The 26,081-nt window shown below is 42.5% G+C and overlaps 1 protein-coding gene across 1 annotated transcript in view; it reads right to left on the bottom strand.

Annotated features, from left to right (window-relative positions):
* Positions 1-22,180, bottom strand: part of ERMN (ermin) — a 44,835-nt gene extending 22,655 nt beyond the window's left edge. The window contains exon 1 of the mRNA XM_078683360.1: positions 21,880-22,180. Coding sequence (XP_078539486.1) covers positions 21,880-22,051 — 172 coding nt within the window. The 5' untranslated portion in view covers positions 22,052-22,180. The remainder of the gene's footprint in view (positions 1-21,879) is intronic.
* Between the last annotated feature and the right edge of the window lie 3,901 nt (positions 22,181-26,081).

The following is a 26,081-nucleotide window of genomic DNA, read 5'->3' as shown; positions in this document are numbered from 1 at the left end:
CGAAATCCAGATTATCCTGCTCTGTGCTTTTTCCCACTATCATCAATGGCTTCACCAAGACTTAATCCAGAAACTCCCCGATGACTACAATGCCTCCATGGACAAGCATGTGGACTTGCCCTGCTAAACTCTTCGTTATCATGGACTTTTCTTCTTGCCACCTTTATATATTGGGTGTATAATAGATCATGGCAAGGAGCTATTATACACCCAATCTATAAAGGTGGCAAGAGATCGGACCCGAAAAACTAGAGGATGATCACCCTATTGGACGTGGAATCGAAATACTACGCTAAATTGCTTCTTCAGAATTTGGCGTCCTGGGCCGCAAAAAAACATCTTATACCTTTCAACCAGACAGGATTTGTGCAAATATCAGGCATCATAACAAACCTGCTCGCAATCTCTGTCTTGTTGGATAAAGTGTCCGCCTCAGGAACTCTGATGCATGGCTGTTTTGTCGACTTCAAGGCCGCCTTCGATCGCGTTCCCAGAAACAGATTATGGCTCAAACTGCAGAAATGGGGGATTCCACCAATGCTATTACAAGCCATAATCGCATTACATTCCAACACATGGATTCGCATAAAACTTGGGGATGGATCACACAACTCTAGGAAAATTCAAACAACCCGTGGAGTGAAGCAGGGTTGTGTGCTGGCCCCCCTACTCTTCAACCTCTTCATTTCCGATCTGTCAGACTTACTTGACAAAGTTAACTCCCACCCTCCCAAACTTGCCGGGACAAGAGTCTGTAACCTATTGTACACGGACGATCTGGTCCTGGTTAGTCATTCCAGAGTTGGCCTTCTGAGGCTTCTTGATCAGCTGTCCCTATACACCATCGAAAACGATCTGGAACCGAACTTAACCAAAACAAGGGCAATCACCTTTGGGCAAAGGAAATACCAAGGTGGCGGATGGCAATACAATGGCAAAAACGTTGATAGAGCCCTTTCTTATAAGTACTTGGGGGTTCACCTGGACGGAAGGGGAACATTCTCTAAACACAGAGATGAGGCAGAAGCTAAAGCCCTGACAATTCAGGTGGCACTTAAGACTCTTGCAAAACATCTGACAGGTCCCAGTCTAATCCCATTTATAACTGTAATGAAGGCAAAAATCACCAATTTCCTCACCTACAGTCAGGAGATCATGCAGGGGAAAGACAACAGTCACGTGAACAAAATAATAACAAGAGTATTTAAACAGGTCCTGAACCTACCTAAATCCTCCTCCCCTGCTCAAGTATGTCTTGAATTCGGTCTTCAAGACCACCAAGCAGTAGGGCGTGGAGCTTACATCAGGCTGTGCAACAAGCTGCGCAGCTCCAGAGAGGGAAGCCTGGAGGCCCTCTTGTGGCTGGAAATTTCAGCTGGCCAAATCGGCAGGTCACACCGGCGTTAGTTGCAGGACTCCTTAAAACTCCTCGACATAGAAGAAATCTGGGCTTCTAATCCATAGCAGCAGGTACTTAAATCCCACATCAAATGAAACGTCCGTCTCTGGTCCTTCCACTCGGACAGAGCACATTTGGTTCAACGCAAGCACACCTGGACAGTCGTATCAGGATTTAAGCCAGGGATCATGGGTCCACACCTGTCATGTACCTACTCAGCGCTGTGGAAAAAAAGATTTTTGGCCCTCAGAATGGGTGAATGGCCATTCCTGTATCACCTGCCGAGATGGCGAAGCACAAATCCAAACGTAACGTGCAGAGGATGTGGGAGCAGTCCAGAAACAATCGAGCACGTGGTATGCCTTTTGCCTTTGTCCTGCAGCTCAACACGACCGGAGGAAACTGTTAAAGAACGAATGTATTCGTACATGCCGTCAGGCTATTCTTGCATCAATGAACCCGGACAATCCAAAGCTTAACATCAGGTTCACCAAGTTCGTTACAGGAACAGCAGGAAAATTTACAAACTGCTAGACCCTGTAAGCCATCAATGGTTACTCACGTAGTATTCTTTCCGATTTGCATAGTCCTCTGTATTACACAAGAATAGCTGACATATGGCCCCGGCGTAGAGTCGACTTGTTCTTCGCATGCATCTTTGGAATCCGCTGAAATGTTGTATGCAGGGGGCTCATTACATAAATGGATTGTAACCCCAGGATTCTTACCACAAACCTTGAACTACACCATCAAAGTTATTAATTGTTAACCCTTAATAGCAAATACCTGCATGTGGTTCGATCAGATGGAAAAACCGGAATGGAGAACCAAGGTTTACAACTACTTTTAACAATAGGTTTTTAGGATTTTTAATTGTTTCTTTGATGAAATGTTACCCTTTAATCTCATTATGATGGTCCAAATGTAAATATTTTAATAACTATTTATAACACATGTTTTATATTGTTCGCACGTTCACCATTGTCATGATTTTTATTAATCGAACAATAAAGTTTCCACTTCCACTCTTCGTTATCATGGACTTTTCTTCAAGAACCTTTCTAAGTCTAAAAGGTAACCAGAGACCATACCGGCCCCTTCTCCAGCACGGTTGGCCTTCATTTTATACTTTGCCCTGCTTTTGCATCACCACATACATGCTGTTGGCACATTGATCTTTTAGGAGCTAGACTTGACGAAAATCTTTAAAAATTCATAACTCTGGTTCTACTAATAGAATTTAATTTGTTTTGGTGTCATTTTATTTATCAACACATTCTCAAGTTTTCTAAAATGGTCCAGAATGTTTCATATGTTGTGTTTTCACTTTGATATTGTTAGACCTGGCATCATTAGCGTGAGTCTCCCTTCCATGTTGATGGATTGCCTCCTCTGATTTGATATGTTTTTGCCGGTTATATGCTTTGGGCACTGTGCCACTGCTATTCCGTGCCACAGTGCAGGTGCTCCCTATGTTAAATCGATGTACTATTTGGTTATTCCATGATTGGGTTATTTGATTTATCTGTCAGCCCCTAGTACAGTGCACCATGTGTGTCAAGTCTTGTAAATCAAATGCTGCTGGTGGGCTTGCAGCACCGGTTGTGCCACCCACAGAAGCAGCTTGTAAAGTGTGTCTCAGGCCTGCCATTGCAAGGCCTGTGTGCAGTCTTGTACTGTCATGTCGACTTGTCAAGTGCACCCACTTGCCAGTCCCTAAACCTTCCCTTTGCTTCATATTAGACACCCCTATGGTAGGCCCACCTCCTGTGGTTTGTCTGATGTCTCTGCCCTGCACTGTGAAAGGAGAGAAGGAATCATGTCAATAAAGTGCTCCAGAGCTGTATCTTACCTCCCCTGTGCTGGCTCCACCTCCTGTGGGGTGGCAGATGTCTCTGCCCTGCACAGTGACAGGAAGAAGAGAGTCATGTAAACAAAGTGCTCAGGAACTAGTTTGGACTAGGCAGAGGCCTCTCTGTCTTCAGAGAACAAGGGATTTGGGGGTTTAAATATTGGGACCATGATCCCAAGAAATTAGATCACTTCTGGAACAAGAAACCTTTTGTCAAGGAGAAGAACCAAGGAAGCTGCAGGAGTTTTACTGCCCCTCTGCCAGTGTGCTGTTTGCTGGTTTGGCCTACAGTGGCTGCTTCATTGCCAAGGAAAGGAGAAGGAACTTTTTAAGGATTCCAATAATTTACAGAATATTCTCCAAGGGCTTGAACTGTGCTTGCCTCCTGCTGAAGTCTCAGGGACAAAAGACTTCATGTCCAGCTCCCCCCTGAATTTCCTTGCTGGGAACTCTCAACTCCAAACATTTGCGTGTTGCTGGGAGCTGGAAGCGCGACGCATCGAGAGGAAGTGTGTCGCCACCGCAGCTGAAATCGTCACATTGCCGGAGAAGCAGGCCTTCTCCGCATCTCCCTGGAAGCGTGTGTTCATCGAAGCTGCCTGCTGTCGCATCACTGGAGAAGCGTGACGCTATCGTGAGAGTCGCCTTCGCATCACCGGAGAAGCGTGTCGCAGGGCCTGTCGCGGCTCCAAAGTACAGAGTCGTGGCAAGGCTGCCAGGGTGTCTACGCATCGTCATCCCATCGCCGCATCAAGGGCACCATCTTCTCGCTTCTGCGTCTGAGATAAGGCTGTCTGCTCATGCCAAGCTACCAAGGGGGTGAGCAGGGGTTATTAAGGAGTGTAATCCCCTTATCCTGACTTTGAAGTAAGCGTCCCTATTTGGACAAAGGTGAATACCCTTGCCAACTAAAGACCCCCATATCTAACACTGGTGGTCAGCGGTGGGGATTTGGACTTTGCATTTGTTTTTCATATACAGTGGTTGGTGTACACTACTAGTGAGTGCAGATGAAACGTGACCACATACTTTTTTTTAGAATCTTTTTCCTTGGACTGTTAGTTTTTCCTGGAAACTCCCAATTTTTACTACCATGTGTAAACCAGCATCCTTTGCATCTATGGATCTTGAATTTGAGGAAGAGAGGTTGGATACCTACACTGTGAAACAGCTTAAACATCTGTGCAGGAAATTGAAAGTTGCTACACTAGGCATTTAAAAAAAAGGATGAATACCAGAAGGCGCTGAGGGCCTGGGTAGAACCAAGAAATGCCCATGATCTTGTGGTGGAGCCAGTTGTGGATGCAGATGGGCCCATTGAGAGGCCAGTGTTTTCAGCTAGGGGAGGGGTACTCTATCTACCTACAGCAGTATCTCTTCCTAAGACCAGTCACCCAGAGAGCTGGAAGACAGGGAGAGAAATAGGGCACTGAAGCTGGAGTTGGCTAAGCTTAAGATGGAGAGTCAGAGGGAAACAGAAAATAACAGGGTGCCTTTGGAAAAAGAGAGAATGAGAATGGAACATGAGAGGATGTTGAGGTAGTTATAAATCAAGGCCAAGGGCTTAGAAATCAATCTCTCTGATGGCAGCGCACCATCTGTGCCTTCAGAAGGCAGGGTACATATTCTCAAGGATGTCATCAAAGATTTCCACAAAAGTGAAGATATTGGGCAGTGGTTTGCAGCCTATGAGATAGCAATGTTGGCCCATGAAAGAAGCACTGATGACAAGGTATGGTTTAACTCCAGAACTCTATAGACAGAGGTTCAGGAATTGTAAGAAATTGGAGGGAACCACTTGGGTAAAATATGTGTCTTTCTTTTGCAGAGCTATGGATGTTGGGTGAGGGGTAGCAATGTTGATCATTTTCAAGCGCTCTATGATTTGATTGCTAGGGTGAACTTGTCTGCTAATTTTTTTCCAGAGCTACGCCAGCACCTTATTGATAGCAAGTTGACTAACCCTAGAAAGCTTGCTGAAGAGGCGGACCGCTGGGTCAGTACCAGGGTCCACAAGGGTCTTGTGGGAGACTCCGCCAAAGGTGGGCAGGGTCCTCAGCAGAAGAGTGGGAGGGACAAGTGTAAACAGAGGGAGTTCTAGAAAGGGCCCCAATGTAATTTCCAAGGGAACCAAGCTAAAGGTTCGGAGCCTCCACCTGAGAAGAAGTCAGAACACCCGACAGGTAAAACTGTTCATAGGGGGCCTGTTATCTGCTTTCAGTGTAAGCAAGTGGGACACCGTTGGTATGATCCCCAGTGTCCCCATAAGGGTCAGTATGTGCCACCTCATGCACCACCCCGTCAGATGGCCAGTGTAGCCCTGGATGGGGAGGAGATGGGTGCCCAAGGTGGGTGGGGTCCCGCAGAAATGTCCCTTGTCTCATTAGGAGACTTTGAGATGGTCCCGAGAACTCAGCTGCCTGATAACACTAAGAAATACAGGCAGTGGGTGACCATCAATGGCCATAGAGTGGAGGCTCTGAGAGACACCGGAGCCAGTGTGACAGCTGTCAAGTGTCACTTGGTGTCTGAAGAGCAGGTGGTCCCCAATGCATTCTTCCCAGTTGTTGCGCTGACAACACAGAGAGCCATTGCAAAGTGGCTCAAGTTTCCTTTTAGTGGGGGGGGGTCTCTGGTACTCTTCAAGTAGCTGTGAGGCTAGCCATGCCTGTTGATTGTCTGTTAGGCAATGATTTAGAAAGCGCCCCTTGGGTTAAGGTGGAGAAGAAGGATCATTTGGAGATGTTGGGTCTGCCTGAGTGGGCGTGTGTGACCACTCGGTCTATGGCAGCTAAGGGTGCTCAAGAGACCCTGGAGCCTGAAAGTATGGTCCAGGGACCTGCCTTACAGAGAAGAGGTAGGGGGGTGGGAAACCAGCCCCCATTGTTCCCACGGTCCAGGAGGAGGCAGACCTTGAGGGGGATGCCCTGGATCCTAAAAGGGAGCATGTTTCTGTACTGGGGAATCTACCTGAGCTGACCCATTGGCAGCAAGAAGGGGGTGCCTCCAGGGAGTAATTTTGTGAAGAGCAGCAGAAGTGCCCTTCTCTTGTGGGTTTGAGGCAACAGGCCACAAACCAGGCAGCAGGTGATCAGTCTGGATAACATTGGATCTACTGGGAGAACAATCTCCTGTATAGCAAGCCTAAGATTGCTGAACCTGGGTCAGCCCGTCTGCTGGTGGTACCCCAGCACTTCAGAGCCTTCCTACTGGGTTTGGCTCATGATGTTCCGTTAGCTGGTCATCTGGGGTAGGACAAGACATTTGAAAGGCTGGTCTCACACTTTTATTGGCCCCGGGTGCGGAAGAGTTCAGATACTCATGGTAGGATCTGTCAAACTTACCAGGCAAGTGGGAAGAGTGGAAGGAGGCACAAGGCCCCTCTCCAACCATTCCCTGTAGTCAGTACCACCTTTGAACGGGTGGGTATTGTCATTGTGGGGCCACTGGACCCCAAGACAGCCATGGGCAACCGGTTTATCCTGGTCTTGGTGGACCATGCTACCCGGTACCCGGAAGCCATTCCGCTCAGGACAGTGACAGCCCCCGTGGTGGGACGTTCACTGATGGGGATCTTCTCCTGTGTGGTGTTCCCCAGAGAGGTGGTGTCTGACCGAGGTACAAACTTCAGTTCCAATTATATGAAGTTTCTGTGGAAGGAGTGTGGTGTTACCTACAAGCTCACCACTTCTTACTACCTGCAAGGTAATGGGCTTGTTGAAAGATTTAACAGGACCCTCAAAGGCATGATCATGGGTCTTGAAGAACCAATGAGGCATAAGTGGGACGTCCTCTTGCCATGCCTTCTGTTTACCTACCGAGCTGTACCACAAAAGTCCCTAGGGTTCAGCCCCTTTTAACTTTTGTATGGTCACCCGGTAAAAGGACCTTTGAGTTTGGTCAAGGAAGGGTGGGAGAAATCCCCTAGGAAACCTCCCCAGGATGTATATAGTTACATGCTAGCCTTCAGGAACCAAACTCGGAGATTCAGAGATCTCGCTCAGGCGCATCTGGAAGCCAGCCAGAGGAAATGAAGTGGTGGTACGATCAGAATGCCACTCTGATTGAGCTTCAACTTGGACACAAAGTTTGGGTCATGGCCCCTGTGGAGCCTTGTGCGCTCCAGGACAGGTGGACCAGACCATATGAGGTGGTGGAGCGCAAGAGTGATGTCACTTATCTGGTGAACTTGCAGTCTCCTAGGAACCCCTTGAGGGTCCTGCATGTCAACCGCCTAAAGCTCCACTTAGAAAGGTCCGAGGTGGGCATGCTCCTAGCGACAGATGATGGAACAGAGGAGGAGACCAAGCCTCTTCCTGACCTCCTGTCTGCAACGGAGCAAGATGGGTCAGTGGATGGTGTCAGCCACTCTGCCACGCTGACCCCCGATCAGCATCAAGATTGTCGCCAACTGTTGGGGCAATTCTCTGATCTATTTTCCTTGGTTCCTGGTGTCACTGGGTGGTGCGTCCATGATGTGGAAACTGGAGACAGTCCTCCTGTGAAGCATATGGATTACAGAGTGACTGACAAGGTTAGGGCTTACATTAAGGAGGAAATCTCCAAGATGTTTGCTTTAGGGGTCATTGAGTCCTCAAACAGTCCTTGGGCCAGCCCAGTGGTCTTGGTCCCAAATGCTGCCATGCCAGGTGCCACAACTGAACTCCGGTTCTGTGTGGACTACAGAGGGCTCAATTCAGTCACTAGGACTGACGCACACCCCATCCCTAGAGCTGATGAGCTCATTCTTCGGTTACGGGCTGCACGGTACCGCAGCACGTTTGATTTGACGTCTGGGTACTGGCAGATCGCCTTGACTGATGGGGCTAAAGAGAGGTCAGCATTCTCCACACCAGATGGGCACTACCAATTCCGGGTTATGCCCTTTGGGATGAAGAATGACCCTGCCACCTTTCAGAGGTTGGTCAACCAGGTGTTGGCTGGACTGGAGGATTTCAGCGCCACCTACCTGGATGACATTGCAGCGTTCAGCGCCAGTTGGGAAGAACATCTGCAGTACCTCTGGGAAGTGTTGCTGGTGCTGCGCAAGGCAAGCCTCACGATCAAGGCGAGTAAGTGCCAGATCGGGCAGGGTTCTGTGGTGTACTTGGGTCACCAGGTAGGAAGGGGCCAGGTGGCGCCCCTTCAACCCAAGATTTATACCATCCTGGCATGGGAACCTCCAAAAACTCAGACACAGGTGAGAGCCTTTTTAGGACTCACGGGGTACTACACGAGTTTTGTCAAGGGGTATGGCAACATTGTTGCACCCTTGACTGAGCTGACTTCCAGGAAGCAGCCCAAGAAAGTGAACTGGACTGATATCTGTCAGAAGGCTTTTGACGCCCTGAAGACTGCCATGTGCACAGCACCCGTGCTTCAGGCGCCCAACTTCTCAAAAGAATTCATTGTTCAGACAGATGCTTCAGAGCATGCTGTGGGGGCTGTTCTATCACAGATTAATGAAGAGGGCCTAGACCAACCGGTAGCCTTCATCAGTAGGAGGTTACTTCCACGGGAACAGAGGTGGAACGCAATTGAGCGTGAGGCATTTGCTGTGGTCTGGGCGCTGAAGAAGTTGAGACCATACATGTTTGGGACTCACTTCCTGGTTCAGACCGACCACAGGCCCCTCAGATGGCTGATGCAATTGAGAGGTGGGAACCCAAAGTTGGTGAGGTGGCCCATTTGAATCTATGACAGAATATCGAGAATGCAAATATCGACAGACAAAATATCGGCGCTGGAATATCGAAGGCAAGTATATCGACACCCTATCTACAACATGGTAAGTACAAAAATATCGAAAATAAAATATTGATGTTAAAAATATCGTAATTAAAAATATCTGGGTTTTTTCAGTAAAAAAAAAGTTAAATTAAATAAATAATACTTATATATAATTTAAACTTATTTTAAAATTTGTTATAATGTTTAAAATGAATAAATAAAACATATTTAATATTAAACACTTAATTAAAATTAAACATACAATATATAATATATACTTAATTAATATATATATATATTTATTAAATTAATTAAAAATATTAACAAATAATATAAATTAAAAATACATCAACACTCATAAAATAATAACATAAATAATAATAAATAATTATATTGAATAAATAACAACAATTAAATATACTTTTAATATTTTTAAAATTAATTAAATACAACATTATGTAACATATTAAATACATAAATAAATATAAATAATATTGGATAGCGTAAGGGTAAAAATTACTATTCAAATTCCAAAGAGTGCAACAGTAGGGAAAACGTTGGATAGCGTACGTGTAAAAATTACTATTCCCACTCCAGAGAGTGCAACAGTAGGGAAAGCGTAGGATAGCAAGTGGGTAAAAATTACTATTCCCACTCCAGTGAGTGCAAAAGTAGGGAAAACGTTGGATAGCGGGTGGGTAAAAATTACTATTCCCACTCCAGTGGGTGCAACAGTAGGGAAAACGTTGGATAGCGTAGGGGTAAAATTACTATTCCAACCCCAAAAAGTGCAACAGTAGGGAAAGCGTTGGATAGCGGGTGTGTAAAAATCACTATTCCCACTCCAGAGAGTGCTACAGTAGGGAAAGCGTGGGATAGCGGGTGGGTAAAAATTACTATTTCCACTCCAGTGAGTGCAACAGTAGGGAAAACGTTGGATAGCGGGTGGGTAAAAATTACTATTTCCACTCCAGAGAGTGCAACTGTAGGGAAAACGTTGGATAGCGGGTGGGTAAAAATTACTATTCCCACTCCAGAGGGTGCAACACCAGGGAAAGCGTTTAATAGCATAGATTTTTATTTTAACATACTTATAAATCATTCTTATATTTGAAATAATGTATAAATCCATTTTTAAATACATCAACATCAATAAAATACAATTACTAATTAATAAAACCAATGAAATTTAAAAAAATTAATTGTCAATAAATTAACAACAAACACCATTAAATAATAATAATTAAATATTACTCACCAAATAATGAAAATAATAAAAATAACTTGTTATCATAAAAAAATATTTTAATTTAAATTACTATTAAAATTTAAGAAACAATATACAAAATATTTAAAACAAATTAAAAAGTTTACCAGTTAATTAATGATTTTTTCTAGTTATAAAAAAATATTTATTATTTAAAAATATTAATTCCCAATTAAATACAATTTTTATGTTTAAAAATAATTATTTGCCAATTAATAAATAATGAATACATTAATTATCAGTAAAAAATTTGTTTACATAATTAAATATTTACAATTAAATTACTTCCCACGCAATACCCCTATAAAACCACAACACGCTCCAATACTAAAACATCACATTTAATAAAAATTAACAATAATTACCAATATAAATATTTAATTTATCAATTAAAATAATTAATTTCCAAATAATAAATTATTACTAAATACATTATACATCAAAAAAATTTATTAATTACAATTAAATTACTTCCCACCCTATTCCCCTATAAACCCACAACCCACTCTGGTACTAAAACATAACATTTAATAAAAATTAACATTAATTACCAATTAAATAATTAATTTATCAATTAAATTAATTAATTGCCAATAATTAATAAAATTAAAAATTAATTACACATAAAAAATTCTTTAATTATTTACAATTAAATTACTTCCCACCCTATTCCCCTATAAACCCACAACCCGCTCCGGTACTAAAACATAACATTTAATAGAAGTTAACATTAATTACCAATTAAATAATTAATTTATCAATTAAATTAATTAATTGCCAATTATTAATTATATTAAAAATTAATTACACATAAAATAATCATTAATTATTTACAAATAAATTACTTCCCACCCTATTCCCCTATAAACCCACAACCCGCTCCGGTACTAAAACATATACTTTACTTAAAAATAAATTTATTAATATATAAAAAAATACACATATAATATGAATTAATTTAAATACTTAACAAATACATATAACACATACATAATAAAAAAAATATATATATACAAATATCGATATTAGTGACATCGAAATTAGTTACATCGATATATATGCTATCGATATTACTAACTTCGATATTACTTACATCGATATAAATGAAATCGATATTACTTACCTTAGGATCGATATTCTGTCCAATGATATTCTTGACATCGATATTCATGACCTTCGAAATTTCAAACATGATATTTTGGTAGGTCGATATTTACTACTCGATATTTTGACTGTGTACCGGTCCATTTCCCTCCAGGGTATGGACTTTACGGTGGAACACCGCTTTAGTACAGAACACGCCAACGCTTATTTTCTATCCAGAATCTTCCGCCTTGGTGAAGAGAACTCCCAAGGGGAAGGGTAGTTCTCCCCACATTTCAGCTGGATGGGACATGTGTTAGACCTGGCATCATTGGCGTGAGTCTCCCTTCCATTTTGACGGATTGCCTCCTCTGTTTTGATATGTTTGTGCTGGTTATATGCTTTGGGCACTGTGCCACTGCTAGTCAGTGCCACAGTGCAGGTGCTCCCTATGTTAAATTGATGTACTAATTGGTTATTCCATGATTGGGTTATTTGATTTATCTGTCAGCCCATAGTACAGTGCACTATGTGTGCCCAAGTATTCTAAATCAAATGCTGCTGATGGACTTGCAGCACTGGTTGTGTAACCCACAGAAGCAGCTTGTAAAGTGTGTCTCAGACCTGCCATTGCAAGGCCTGTGTGCAGTGTAGTACTGCCATGTCGACTTGGTAAGTGCACCCACTTGCCAGTCCCTAAACCTTCCCTTTGCTTCATATTAGACACCCCTATGGTAGGCCCAATGGCAGGGTGCATTATAAGTATAAGATAGGACATGCTCTGATGTGTGTAGCTTGTCCTAGTAGTGAATTACAGCCTTTTTCATTTTTCACTATTGAAGGCTACCTGTTCTCCAAAGGCCAGAATGGGCAGTAAGGTTATTACATTCTTATAATCCTAACTGACTCAGGGAAAATGGTAGAAATTCGAATTTAGTATGCCTGAACTCAGAATAATAAAATACATATTTTAGTAAAGTTGGTTTTAATATTCTGTGTTTGAAAATACCACTTTTAGAAAGTAGGTATTTACTTGCCTAACTGTCCAGGCATGCCTCTGCTAGGTTGTGTATTTCTTGTCTGGGTTTGTGAGTGACAGGGCTGGGGGATACCAGGAGAAAGGTTGGGGCAGCCTAGTGGTGAATAGAGAGATCTGCATCTAGATGGTAGGGAGGAGTTGCACCTGGGACCTGAATAGGGCTGGGCCTACCTTCTACAATGCTGGCTCCACCTCCTATGGCTTGTCATATGTCTCTGCCCTGCACTGTGAAAGGAGAGAAGGAATCATGTCAACAAAGTGCTCCAGAGCTGTATCTTCACTCCCCTGTGCTGGTTCCACCTCCTGTGCGGCGGCTGATGTCTCTGCCCTGCACAGTGAAAGGAAGAAGAGAGACATGTAAACAAAGTCCTCAGGAACTGGTTTAGACTAGGCAGAGGCTTCTCTGTCTTCAGAGAACAAAGGATTTGGGGGTATAAATATTGGGACCCTGATCCCAAGAAATTAGATCACTTCTGGAACAAGAAACCTTTTGTCAAGGAGAAGAACCAAGGAAGCTGCATGAGTTTTACTGCCCCTCTGCCAGTGTGCTGTTTGCTGGTTTGGCCTACAGTGGCTGCTTCATTGCCAAGGAAAGGAGAAGGAACTTTTTAAGGATTCCAATAATTTACAGAATATTCTCCAAGGGCTTGAACTGTGCTTGCCTCCTGCTGAAGTCTCAGGGACAAAAGACTTCATGTCCAGCTCCCCCCTGAATTTCCTTGCTGGGAACTCTCAACTCCAAACATTTGCATGTTGCTGGGAGCTGGAAGCGCAACGCATCGAGAGGAAGTGTGTTGCCACCGCAGCTGAAATCGTCACATTGCCGGAGAAGCAGGCCTTCTCCGCATCTCCCTGGAAGCCTGTGTTCATCGAAGCTGCCTGCTGTCGCATCACTGGAGAAGCGTGACGCCATCGTGAGAGTCGCCATCGCATCACCGGAAAAGCGTGTCGCAGGGCCTGTTGTGGCTCCAAAGTACAAAGTCGTCGCAAGGTTACCAGGGTGTCTACTCATCGTCATTGCATCGACGCATCAAGGGCACCATCTTCTCGCTTCGCAACCGGATCGTCACATCGCATCAAGGCGCCATCTTGCGCACTGCAACGGGCCCGCAGGACGAGAATCTACGCATCACCTCCGCACCGGTAAGGATTACAACGCATCCCCTACTCTACGCAAGTATTGAGAATTGACACATCATCTCCCCCGGATCACAGAACCGACAGATCTCCCCTTTTGCAAGCCTTTTGTTTACTTTGCGTTACACATCCAGGTACTTTGTTGAGAACTTTGTTGCATTTATCATCAACTTGAATTAAGTAACTTTGATCATCTTTTAAGCAATCTTAAGTGTAGTATTGTGGATTTTTGTCGTTTGTGGTCTTGTGTTTGAGTCTCTATAAAGAATACCTATTTTTATAAAACCTGTGTTGTGTCCATCTGTAGTGTTTTCTCTGTATTAGTGTGTATATTCACAAATGCTTAACACACTGCCTCTGAGATAAGCCTGTCTGCTCGTGCCAAGATACCAAGGGGATGAGCAGCGGTTATTAAGGAGTGTAATCCCCTTCTTCTGACTTAGAAGTAAGGGTCCCTATTTGGACAAAGGTGAATACCATTGCCAACTTGAGACCCCCAGATCTAACAATTATTATTTGAGTGCTGCATAAATACTCTACATATTGCCTCAAAGTTATGCCTGACTGCTTTTGTGCCAAGGTACCAGAAGGTTAAGTACGGGAAAATTTAGTGACCTTAGTGGTTCACCCTGACAAGAATTGTGGTTGTTGCCTGAGTAGGGATTTCAGTACCCTCAATCAAAAACCCAATCTCTTACAATGGCTTCAACAGACAGACACCAGAGTACAGGCATTTGGTGGGATCATTATTGATTTTGTGAATTTAAACCAAAGTAAAATAATTCTAAGAGCCTACCAATTATGTGGTCATAGTCTTTCATGCATATGAGTACCTCATCACCACACAAGGATATCATTTCATCCCAAGGATCCATTGTCGGACTTGTCCCCGCAGATAAAGCACCTGATGGCGGCGGTTATGCAGTATGGGGATGCAAGGAGTATCGAAGTTGTGCAGGGCATCACGGAGCACTGGGAGAGAGCTACTAGAGGTACCTGCAGTTCTCGTGGGCCATCCCAGCAAACCACTGCATGCTGGGATTAGTAGTTTATTCCACCTTCGATAAACGGAAGCAGGTGACATTGTTCTCCGCTCATGGGAGGAGCCTACCAGAACAATATCTTGGGAGCAGGACCCTTATGCAGCATACCTACCTGTTACAAACTGGGCGCAGAAGAGGCCACATGGCCGAAATGCATTCGCCCTTTGCCCATGTCGACAATTAAAGAGACTCCAAGCTGTTCCCCTTTGTGGTCTCTGCCTTTTTCTATGGAGAGGGTGTCCTGAATATATATATATATATATATATATATATATATATATATATATATATATATATATATATATATATATATATATAATATATAGTTGCTCCCAGGAAGGAATACACCAGCCTGCTGCACTCGCGAGCGGGTGCTCTTCCAGGTGGGGGTGTACCCACCCAATAGATTCTCGCTGCACAATCCAATCACAATCCTGTGAAATTAGAAACGGCACTCGCAGGGGGGTATAAAGCCAACAATTCTTTATTTGGCTACCAGCACAGACAAGACGCGTTTCGGCGATGAGCCTTCGTCAATTGCAAATGTGAACGCGCCGCCATTGCATTTAAAACACACAGTGCAATCGTCACAGTGAGTCATGGCATCAACATGAAAAAAGGACTAACTGATGGCTAAAATCACACCATCTTGAAAGTGCTTTCTATGTACAGAAAACGAAAAAATATATATCATTTCATTCTCATATGTGATCTAAAGTCCGGGTACAAAGAGTACAATTCATTGTTTACTCTATTGGCCATATTTACATACCAAAATATACCCACACATTCAATATAGCCCTGGATGGGCACATGTTCACCACATTATCTTGCCCTCAGATGGGCTCCGCCATGACAATGTCTGATGTGACATGATTACATAGTACAATTTAAAAGCAGTTCAACTCTTGATTCCAGATGTTTATCTAATTCTGCATCTTTTTTCACTGCTTCGTCCAAGACCTTTGGGGCATTTGAGAAACAAACTAGTACAATGCTCATGTTATCACGGCTCCGCTTATGTAAACTGTGTGTGAACAGATTCAAGGTGAGGGGATATAAAGAAGGAGTGCTTAAACAAGCTCTGAATAAAGTCAGTAAAAGACCTAGACTGGAATTATTGAAACCTAAAGAAACTAAGGTACAGAATCAAAGAACTTTTAGATTGATTACGACCTATTCTGAGAATTCAGAACAGGTCCGAAAAATTCTAAAAAAGAATTGGAACATATTACTAACGGACAATGTCATCAGGGAAGATTTATCTTCCAATCCGTTGGTCACTTACCGAAAAGCTAGAGCCCTCAAAGATCATTTAGTTCACAGTCATCTTACGGTGAAATCTAATGTATCCAATAAAATACCCCTTAATGGTTTCTTTCCATGTGGTCGTTGTAAGGCCTGCAAAATCAGTAAAAGGACCCTTACTTACGATATTCCAGGTCTAAAAATCCCAAAAAGCATTAAAAAGTTTCTGACATGTACAACACCCTATGCCATCTATTGTCTGATATGTCCCTGTGGACTAAAATACGTCGGGAGTACCATCAACCCCGTCAAATTACGTATATTGGAGCACATGCGTGCCATCAGCAATATAGATGAATCCTACCCTGTGGCTAGACACTTCGACAAATTGCATGGACACAACAGGGATCTGTTGGCCTATTTTTGTCTGGACAGTGTGCCACCTTTACCACGTGGTGGAGACCGCTTACAAAAACTGCGGCGGCTTGAGTCACGCTATATTATAGACTTACAGAGCAAGAGTCCTCTGGGACTCAATACACATGAAGATTTAGCAGTCCATTTAGGATATTAATACTCTGTAGATATTTCGCTTTGCTATATCTTTGATCAACATATGCTGTATGAATTGGTTTACGTTTCTTTTTCTTTTCTTTTCTTTTCTTTTCTTTTCTTTTCATTTCACCCTTGAAATCTTTTTCTTATCACATCAAATACTTGCTTCATGAACTGCTTTTAAATTGTACTATGTAATCATGTCACATCGGACATTGTCATGGCGGAGCCCATCTGAGGGCAAGATAATGCGTGGAACATGTGCCCATCCAGGGCTATATTGAATGTGTGGGTATATTTTGGTATGTAAATATGGCCAATAGAGTAAACAATGAATTGTACTCTTTGTACCCGGACTTTAGATCACATATGAGAATGAAATGATATATATTTTTTCGTTTTCTGTACATAGAAAGCACTTTCAAGATGGCGTGATTTTAGCCATCAGTTAGTCCTTTTTTCATGTTGATGCCATGACTCCCTGTGACGATTGCACTGTGTGTTTTAAATGCAATGGCGGCGCGTTCATATTTGCAATTGACGAAGGCTCATCGCCGAAACGCGTCTTGTCTGTGCTGGTAGCCAAATAAAGAATTGTTGGCTTTATACCCCCCTGCGAGTACCGTTTCTAATTTCACAGGATTGTGATTGGATTGTGCAGCGAGAATATATATATATATATATATATATATATATATATATATATATATATATATATATATATATATATATCCTTGCTCGGTAATCCTTTACTACGGTAAAAGAATGGACCGCACTCGGTGACTCAGGTTTGTTACGAGTCCATTACGATTTTATTCATCATGTTGAACACAGGAAAACAAGAAGCGTTTCGGCATCTCGCCTTTGTCCACTATATATATATATATACCTTCCAAGCAGTTGTTTCAAAAATCCTCAATTTCTATAGACTGAATTTGGTAGTAGATCTTTGAACGATTTTGTTCTAAAAATAGCCAAAATCATTCAAAGATGACTGCAATGCACATGAATTTGCAGATGGTATCTTTTTACTTTATTTCTAACGTATCCTTTCAACATGGTGGTTGGAATTAAGTATGCACACATTGGGGGAGAGCAAATGGTTTGGTTGCATTTGGCAGCTGTCAGGACTTCAGCAAAAGCAATGAAACACACAGCAGTGTGTAGCAGTGGGAATCAGGAGGCATGATTTCAAAGAGAACAAGGACTCTGTGTACAACTGCCAGTCAAGGGAGAAAGGTCGGGATCAATGAATAGGGAAGCAATCTGCCTGGCAGTAGTGTGCAGGGTCCAGGACCTCACACAAATAACATAAATACATGCTAAAAAGATAATGAAGCTGAGATGGAGAGGTGGTGCAATGGACTGACATGGAGGTTGGCTGGTTTTGTACCATTTGGCTAGATGCAGTTTTTTGGCCCATGCTCGGCCACGACACGGGAAAACCTACTAAACCAAGAAATTTCTGGCTAAAATGATGCATTTTCTACACTTTTCAATTAGGTAAACCTATGGAATCTGTGGGGATCCACAAAATAACTTACACCCAGCATCCCCACACTCCTCCCAATAGAACTGGTATCCCACTTGTGTGGTATCAAACTTGGGGCCTTGGAAAGTGAATATGGTCTTCACATGGGCCCTTGTTTGATTTGTTTCTCTTGTAGGCACAAGTCCCAGACACAGAAGTGGGGTACCATTTTTATGGAGTGAAGTGGGGGAATGCTGTCTGGTAGAAATGTTGTGGATGCTAACAGATTCCAGGACGTTCTCTGACAGAAAAGTGAGGAAAATGTGTCATGTTAGGCAAAGTTTGAGATTTGCAAAGCATTGAATGTAAGAACACATAATGTAACCCATGCAAGTGACACCACCCTGGACTCTCCTGGGTGTCTAGTTTTCAGAAATATCTTGGCTTGGTAGGTTCATCTAGATAACAGTTCAGCCCTGGCCACATTTCCTTCTACCCACATCATCAAAAATGGGATGACCCCTTGCCATTTTTTGGTGCTTTTCCTGTACTGAGTGCTTTTCCGGCCACACAAGCAGGGTACCATTTTTATCGGGAGAACTGTAGTAATAGATATTAGATTTTTCTGCATTTGTGGCTTTCATATATAAGCCAGTATGCAATATAGAACATATTTAGCAAAATGCCCTCTGACTCACCGTGGGTTACCCAAATTTCAAAATTGTACGAATAAACACTATTCCCAAACTCAGTATCTTGTCCACATTTCAAAAATCTATAGGATTCCTTCATAACCATTTTCATCAATTAGAATGTACAACATATAATGGTGCATGGTCAGTATACAATCATTATAAGCTGCAGCTCAGTTGTGGGCTCTGGGTATTACATATTTTTAGACAATCAACAAACACTACATATCCCAGTGACCAGAACTGTATGACGGATGTAACTGTATATTACGTTTGTAAATTTGCCATCAAGGCAAAAAAATTCAAGAATAAAACATTGTCGCCAATTGATAAACCATGAGCAATCACATAAATCATCCCTTGCTCAATTCATAGTTTTGTTTCAGAAATGTGTAGCCTTCCGAGTTCACCCATGGGTTTCACACCTGTTTCCACCATAAACTGCAAGTAGGTTGAAACCACAAAAAATCAAGCAAAATGGACTTCCACTTAGAAAAATGCTAAAACTGTAGCAAAACAATTGTTTTTTGTTTTTTTACAATTCTGCTTGTTCCTGACACCTGGAAAGATGGTGATCTTTGCATTGTTAGTAAAAGAAAAACGTACTCTTTCTTACACTGTATCTTTTTCTCTTTCTTTTAAAAAAAATGGTAAATCTGGCTTGTTTTTTTCTATTCCCACCGAGAGAATATGCAATACCCAGGTACCTTTATAATCTTCACGATGTGGGAAAATAGGATGAAAAATTTGTCCTGGGTCACTTTCCTGCTAAAAATAGTTACTAAGACTTAAGAGCAAAATACTCCAAACAATAAAAAAGGTTTAGCACCGGGGTCGGAAAACCCTCAGCAGCCAAGATGTTTCTCATTACTAAAAATATCACATACAAGAATAAAAATATACTTTACATGATACTCTCCTTGTATACTATAGTTTCTCTTCAACTACAATCCCAAATCAGGGCAGATTAGTAGTTTATAATCCCTTCAATGTATCTTTTCTACCTCATAAAGACTCCCCATAATTGTATGTATAGCCCAGAGAAAATGAAAAGGTGGAATCGACATCTCCAGTGATGCTATTCTATGCAATAACGGAAATTCCACACTCAATCCAAGAATGTGCTTTTCTAAAAACAATAATCTGGACAGATTAAAAGCTTTCAACCTGCTCCCTTTCATAATCATAGTAAGGTTCATAATTTCCATGATCAGACCATAAATATTTAGCATGATGATGACCCAAATGTATCTGGATTAAGTCTCTTAGTAAGGAACTAAAAGAAAAATGCCTAAAAAAAGTGATCTTGCGGTGGCCATCATTGAGCTGAAGTTGCAAAATTTTGTGAATGCTATGTAACCTTGATCAGAATTAAAGGAGACCATCTAAATGAACATTTTCAAATAAGTTTGGGTCCCACCAACAGACTCAAGTTTTCCCTAGCAAAATCATCAATGTAAATTTAGTTGAAAGGGCATCCACTTTACACCTTTGGAGGCAATGCCACATTTGTTCCATGAGAATATTTTTGAAAATGACTTTCTGGCTTTCTATGTAATTAGCACTGTCAGATTTAAGTCTAACATATAAAAGAGGTGTTATGACATCAAGTTGAATCTCTGGAGAATACAGACCAAGTAGCCAAAGTGTTTTGTCTGGCAGTCGCAGTCTGGGCAGGTTACAGTGGTGGGGCGTGGTAAGGGAGGATTTCGAGGGAAGATGCAGAGGGAACATTAAATAAATAATTAATTTTCCCTCTGCATCATGCCTTGAAATCCCCACATTCCCGGCCCCACCGCCCCACCGCTGTTACCTGCACGGACCGCGGCTGTTGTCTGGAAAGATGATCCTTGAAGAAGAGAAATTAAGGACATCCATAAGACTTATGGAACTACATTTCCCCTCATTTGCCTTTTGCGTGAGACCTCGTGCAGGCCACCATAGGTTTAGTTGATGTGCTAAAGTCCAATTATAGCACACCATGCCTGGTGTATACTGAGTTCATTGTATTTAATCATAGAAAGTGTTTTAAGTTGGTACTAGACCCAAGTATTAGTATTAATAAATATATTTGACTCCCATGCCCCACAGATCTTATTTGACTAAAAGACCAGGACCTAAGTATTTGTTTATCCTTTGAGCAAAGAGTCAAGAATACATGCCTTAGAAGGCCCATCGAGATTCTGATAAAAGTCATCTGCATATACTAGTGTGCTTATGTGTCCATTCTTGAATATCAGCCGACAACAGTGACCACTTCCATAACATAAGGAAATCAGGCAAAAGTAGGAAACCAGGAAGCACCAACCTTGCCTTAGGTCATTTAGCACTGAAATGAACACTGGCAATCACTCTTATCTGAATCTCTGTTCAATAGTTATATTGAACATTTTCAAAATGTACAGCAGGCGAGGGGAAATGTTTATTCCTAGAGTTTGTCCCACAGGATCTATTTGCCCAGCTGGTCAAAGGTGATAAGAGCCTTCTAAATAACATTTCCTATAAAACAGACTTTAATATTGAGCCCTGCTGAGCAGCAGGCCCTATTCCAGTCTCAATTACCTTCCTAAAAAGACATGCAAGCACTTTCTCTCACCATTAGAGTTCATAATTGTCATGTGTAGATCACCAGACTCAAGCACACTTCTTTTATTCATTACTTTTACTTTGTAAATTATTTTCCCCACGTGATTTGCTATATCGAGCAGTAGCAGCATTCCTCACCCCAGCGCCTTGAGACCCTCACGGGTGATTTGTGCGCTTTACAAATTATTTGATTGATTGATATCAAGGCACTGTATAGTCTAGTGGATTAGCATTGACAACACTATCCATGCCTTATAAACAAGAAAAGTGCCATACCCATGACATCTTCTGGCTGTTAAAGGTCGGGATTGTCTGTCTGCCTACTAGGTTCCAGCATGTGTTTAGTTCACCCTTCTGAATAGTCTTTGTTTGTAAAAAGCACTACTAAATTTGGTAAGAGTAAAAGAAGTACACGTTTGTTGTCTAATAAATATTATGGGGTCTATTCACAAAAGCATTTTGGGGTACTCCAGCAGTACTCTATTTATATACTGACTATTTGAATTGGACAACAAACTTCCAAAATGGGAATGACTTGGGAATATGCAGATAATATCCATATGCAAATAATACAAAATGAAAGGACACATGCAGATAGAGTTTAGGACATTTTGGGACCTATTCACAAAGCCATTCTTGTGAATTAGACCGTCAGAGACTCGAAAAATATTTAGATTCCTTTCTCCAGAACCTTCCATCAAGCAATCTGGTTTTGATCTCCTTATCACGGTGATAAGTTGACATATCTCATTTGTCATGTATCTGTCAATCACTTACTTGTTTCTTGAGTTTCTTCCGGGAGGGCACATGTTACTTCTTCCACTGGAACCTCCCCTGCAGGTTTTGAGAGACCAGCAATAACATCCACGACCTGTGTGGGGACGTTTTCGGGTGGCGTCTCACCGTTGCACTCAAGGGTACTGGGTGCAAGGCTGACTTCCTCTGTCATGATTTTAATTGGTCTGTCAGGATTGCTGCAACTGAAATGTTCACGGAAACCGTGCAATTAGTTAGTGAGAAGAACAGCTAAGGATGACCAGTCCGAATTCCTGCCCTTAAACTTCCAGACGTCAGTAGTGTTCAGCCAAAGGTTTGCAAACGAGAGCAGAACAGACCAACAGACAGAAAGTGGGAGGCATTGTCGACGATTTGTCAGAACTCCTGCACCCGCTCCCCTAAGCGAGCCAATCAGCCCGCTCTGGTTGCTTAAGCTTTTAAATTGTATAATAATCAGATCCAACATTCCTTCTTCATTTACATAGACAAACAATTCGGAGCAATCGGCCCTTTGTGCTCTCACCAGAGTGTGACAGTGAGCATGTCAGGAGAAAACGTGAGAGGGATTTTGTGCTCCCATGAGAATAGTCCTTTGTGCTTTTTCCTGTAACAAGAAAAATAATTGTTCTAAACCTTTAATCCGTGGTGAGTGACCACCTTTGGTCACACTAGCTGTGTGTAAGTAGCTTAACATTCCCAAACAGGATTTGCCCCTAAAAGATCGTGAGTTGTTCTGACTGGACAATGTATTCATTTTATATTTTGTAAATGTGAATATGTTTGTTTCCCTACATTATTGTTTCCGACGGCATCCACCATCATTTGCTTAGTTGTTGATAGTTCGTTTCTAAAGTCTCCAGCAAATGTAACTTACAATAGTAGCAATTATAATGTGCAACGTTCTCCAAAGGCTTTGCAATTGACCTGATAGGTGTTTATGTGCATCAAACGTGAAGCACTCCATGAGTGCCAACAGTTATTTGTTACACTAGAATACCATATGGCATAATTTACTGTGAGCTGATTATATTTTTGTAGGTATTTAAGTTCTGCTGACATCATTCGTCTAAAAATGTAAGTGTTGGATGCTACTAATTTAATTTAAATTGTAATTTATTTTTAAGAATATCAGCTGTAAAGGGACGGCGGGAGGGAGGAAGGAAGGACCGTTTCCCCGGGCTGCTGGAAAGGTGGGGAGCCGGTTTTGTTACTGGGTTACCAGTTTTGCAGCAGTAACCCCACTAACAAAATAAGCAGGTCAGCATAATCCACTCAGCATTCACTTTCGTTTCCAGCTTCCCTGTGTTCTGAAATACGTTATGGTTTTATAACCGCAGAGTTCCTGTATATACAGCAATTTCAATGAAGCTATCTCTGGTGAATAATATTCCTGCTGGAGGAGGGGTCGAGTTCTGTCTAGTGGTAGTTTTGACTCCTCTAAGGTAGCGTATAGGGTTAACATGTCTGCTGCAAAACAAGCATATCACAGAACAGTATTTTATGTGCAAAGCTCAGAGGGTTATTGTTTTTGTCCCCGAGATCCTTTTGCATTGTGCAGTTTATAAATTGCAATCGTAATATAGCTCAGTGAGATATGAAATAGCTGCATGCAAGCTGTACAGTACAGGTTAGAAACTTTCAGTTCGTCTTTCATTATCCTAATGTTGCTATAAATGGGTTTGTTTGAGTAGAAATATATTCCTGGTCGTAAAACCAACCCTAAACACTGTGGTATGTTTTTGCTCCTGAGTTTGTGCTTCTCCAGATCAAGCACTCTTAAAAATGCCTACCAGTATGGATGACGTGAATCCTATACCTTCCAGTCCTCTTCCTCTTATGTAACATTTTCTATACACTGATTTACACTCGTATGAATCATTGTCGCTGTATGTGTGTGTGATGTTAAGTGCTCCAACACCCTACAATGGCATAAGAGGCGCTATAAAACCATTGAAATACTTGTGAGAGAGGGTCTATGGAGAGATGAGGGGCACTGTTGGAGGGTGATAGTAAGGGAATCATTGAAGGGCCCCAACAAAGATTGTCATATACTGGCGCACTCTAAGGTCATATTTTGTTATTCTTTAAATGCTAATACAATTTCATGCATAAAGAAAACTGTGTTGTAGAATGCACCATTTTTGCCATTTGTCTCCACATTTTCTTAAGGGGAGAACCGACAAACCGCCCTTATAGTGGGCAAGCTCGCTCATTCTGCTCCCTCACGACGCAACATACAGAGGCTGGTCTGACAAAATTTGCCAGGGCTCCTTTGGATTCCCAGTCTTCGGCTGCGTGGGAGCTTAGCTTCTATCAAGCAGCTTACTTCAGCAACTTAGTCAGAGTCTAAAGCCTCTGTGAGTGCTTCTAGGGAGGTAATATGAAGGTCTGAAGGCCATTGAATGCTGTAACATTGACCGTCTTGTGATTGAGTTTTCACCTGTCACTCACATGTTTTGCCCAGTACTGATCTTTTTTACGTGCCTCCTGGTATTTTCCTTCTTTGTCCGAGTGTAGATGGGATGGTGATGGAAAGCGAGAATCCATCAAAGGTTGGTCGACTAAAGCAGTGGTCTGAAATAATGCTAGCTACCTGCTACTAATGATTATCAGTCAGCAAGTCCCATATTTGTATTCACTTAGATGTGATATACACTAATATTGAGGCAATGGGTAATCATCTATAATGTTGGAACTGATTGCAGGGCCCACATCAGGTGCAAGGTTTGAGAAGAAGCATTCCAGTGATTCAAGGCTGAAATATACAATGTCCCAACATTCTGGGCAGTGCCACAGCCCTATCCCCATATCTGTTTGCTTGTTTAAAATTTCTGCTTACCTGGATAATGTATTCATCTAGGACAAAGAAATATTAGAGAGATGCCAGCCAGGAAAGAAATACAACAACCCCAGGTACTTATACCTGCTTCATTGGACAACAATGGATACCAGTTCTAAAAAATTCCTGTCACCAATTTGATACCCAAAGGTTGCAAACGGGTTGCGCTGCAAACCTAGGGATGTCTGCATTAAAACTCGCTCTCAGATACCCTGTGCCAGAAGAGTTTTGGGATGAAAGAGAAACTGTAATGCACAGGCCCATTGCCTCAAGCTTGACAGGTGAAATTGCTAGCGCCAAGGGTGATAGCAGGTTTTCTAGTGAGAAAGGAATTTGTCTCCAAAGAACAAGGGGCTTCTTTCTCGATTTTGTTTTAAAAAGAGCAAACCCAGAATTCAGTTCCTTCTGCATCAAAGTTTTAGGGAGCTGGAAGAAAGGCATGTTTTAAGAATAATGCCCTTTAAAGCCACACTGCTTCTTGAACTATGGGGCCCATTAGGATCACGGGCGGATCGCCACCGCCCGCATGGCGGTGGCGATCCACCCGTGATCCGACCCCGCCCGCCACTGGGTGGAAAAGGGTTTAATATGGTGGCGGTGTCTGTTAGACACCGCCAGCCATATTAACATGGGTGTTAAAGATCCCTTTCCGTGGCGGCATTGCCGCCACCGAAAGGCATGCGGAAAGAGACTGCGGGTGCCCGTTGTGTCCCCCCAGGTACTCTGGGGGGTGGGGGGTGCACATGAGGGGTACCTATGGTACCCCCCTGCAGTTCTATGCACAACATGGCAGGCACTGTGTGGTGCCTGCCATGTTGTGCATGGAAGTGCACAACATGCCTTCCTGGCATTGTGGCGGGTGGTGCTGAGTGCACCGCCCGCCACATGACAGGAATGCAGGATGCGCCCGCCGCTGTGGCGGGTGCATCCTAATTGTCCCCAAGGGACCCCAGCCCTTATGGCGGGCAGTGCCGTTTCCCGATAGGGTGTCGGGCGGACAAAGTCCGCCTGCCATCCTAATGACCCCCTAGGGGATCTGGATTGCAATTGCTACGAACAGCACAGTTAAGCTCGGGCTTATATCCATACATTCATCGAAAGAAATGTACCATTTGTTGACTGGCTATCAAATTGGACACATGGGATCTAGACAAAACTCTTCATCAAGAGATAAAATCAAAAATTGCAGGGAGGACATCTGCAAAAGATTCTCCAAAAGAGAAATAAAGTATTTTCAAGGGGAATGCACAAGGCTTTTTTGAGAAAAGCTTTTATGTCAAACCATTATCCACAGGAAGGCACCAAGGTAGCACCACAACAATACAGTATTGATACAATCCTCATCAAGGAGAAGATCCCTGAA

The sequence above is a fragment of the Lissotriton helveticus genome, chromosome 3_1 (assembly GCF_964261635.1).
Source record: "Lissotriton helveticus chromosome 3_1, aLisHel1.1, whole genome shotgun sequence".
NCBI lineage: Eukaryota > Metazoa > Chordata > Amphibia > Caudata > Salamandridae > Lissotriton > Lissotriton helveticus.
The sequence above is the reverse complement of the archived record's forward strand: the minus strand, read 5'-3'. Positions and strand labels throughout refer to the sequence as shown.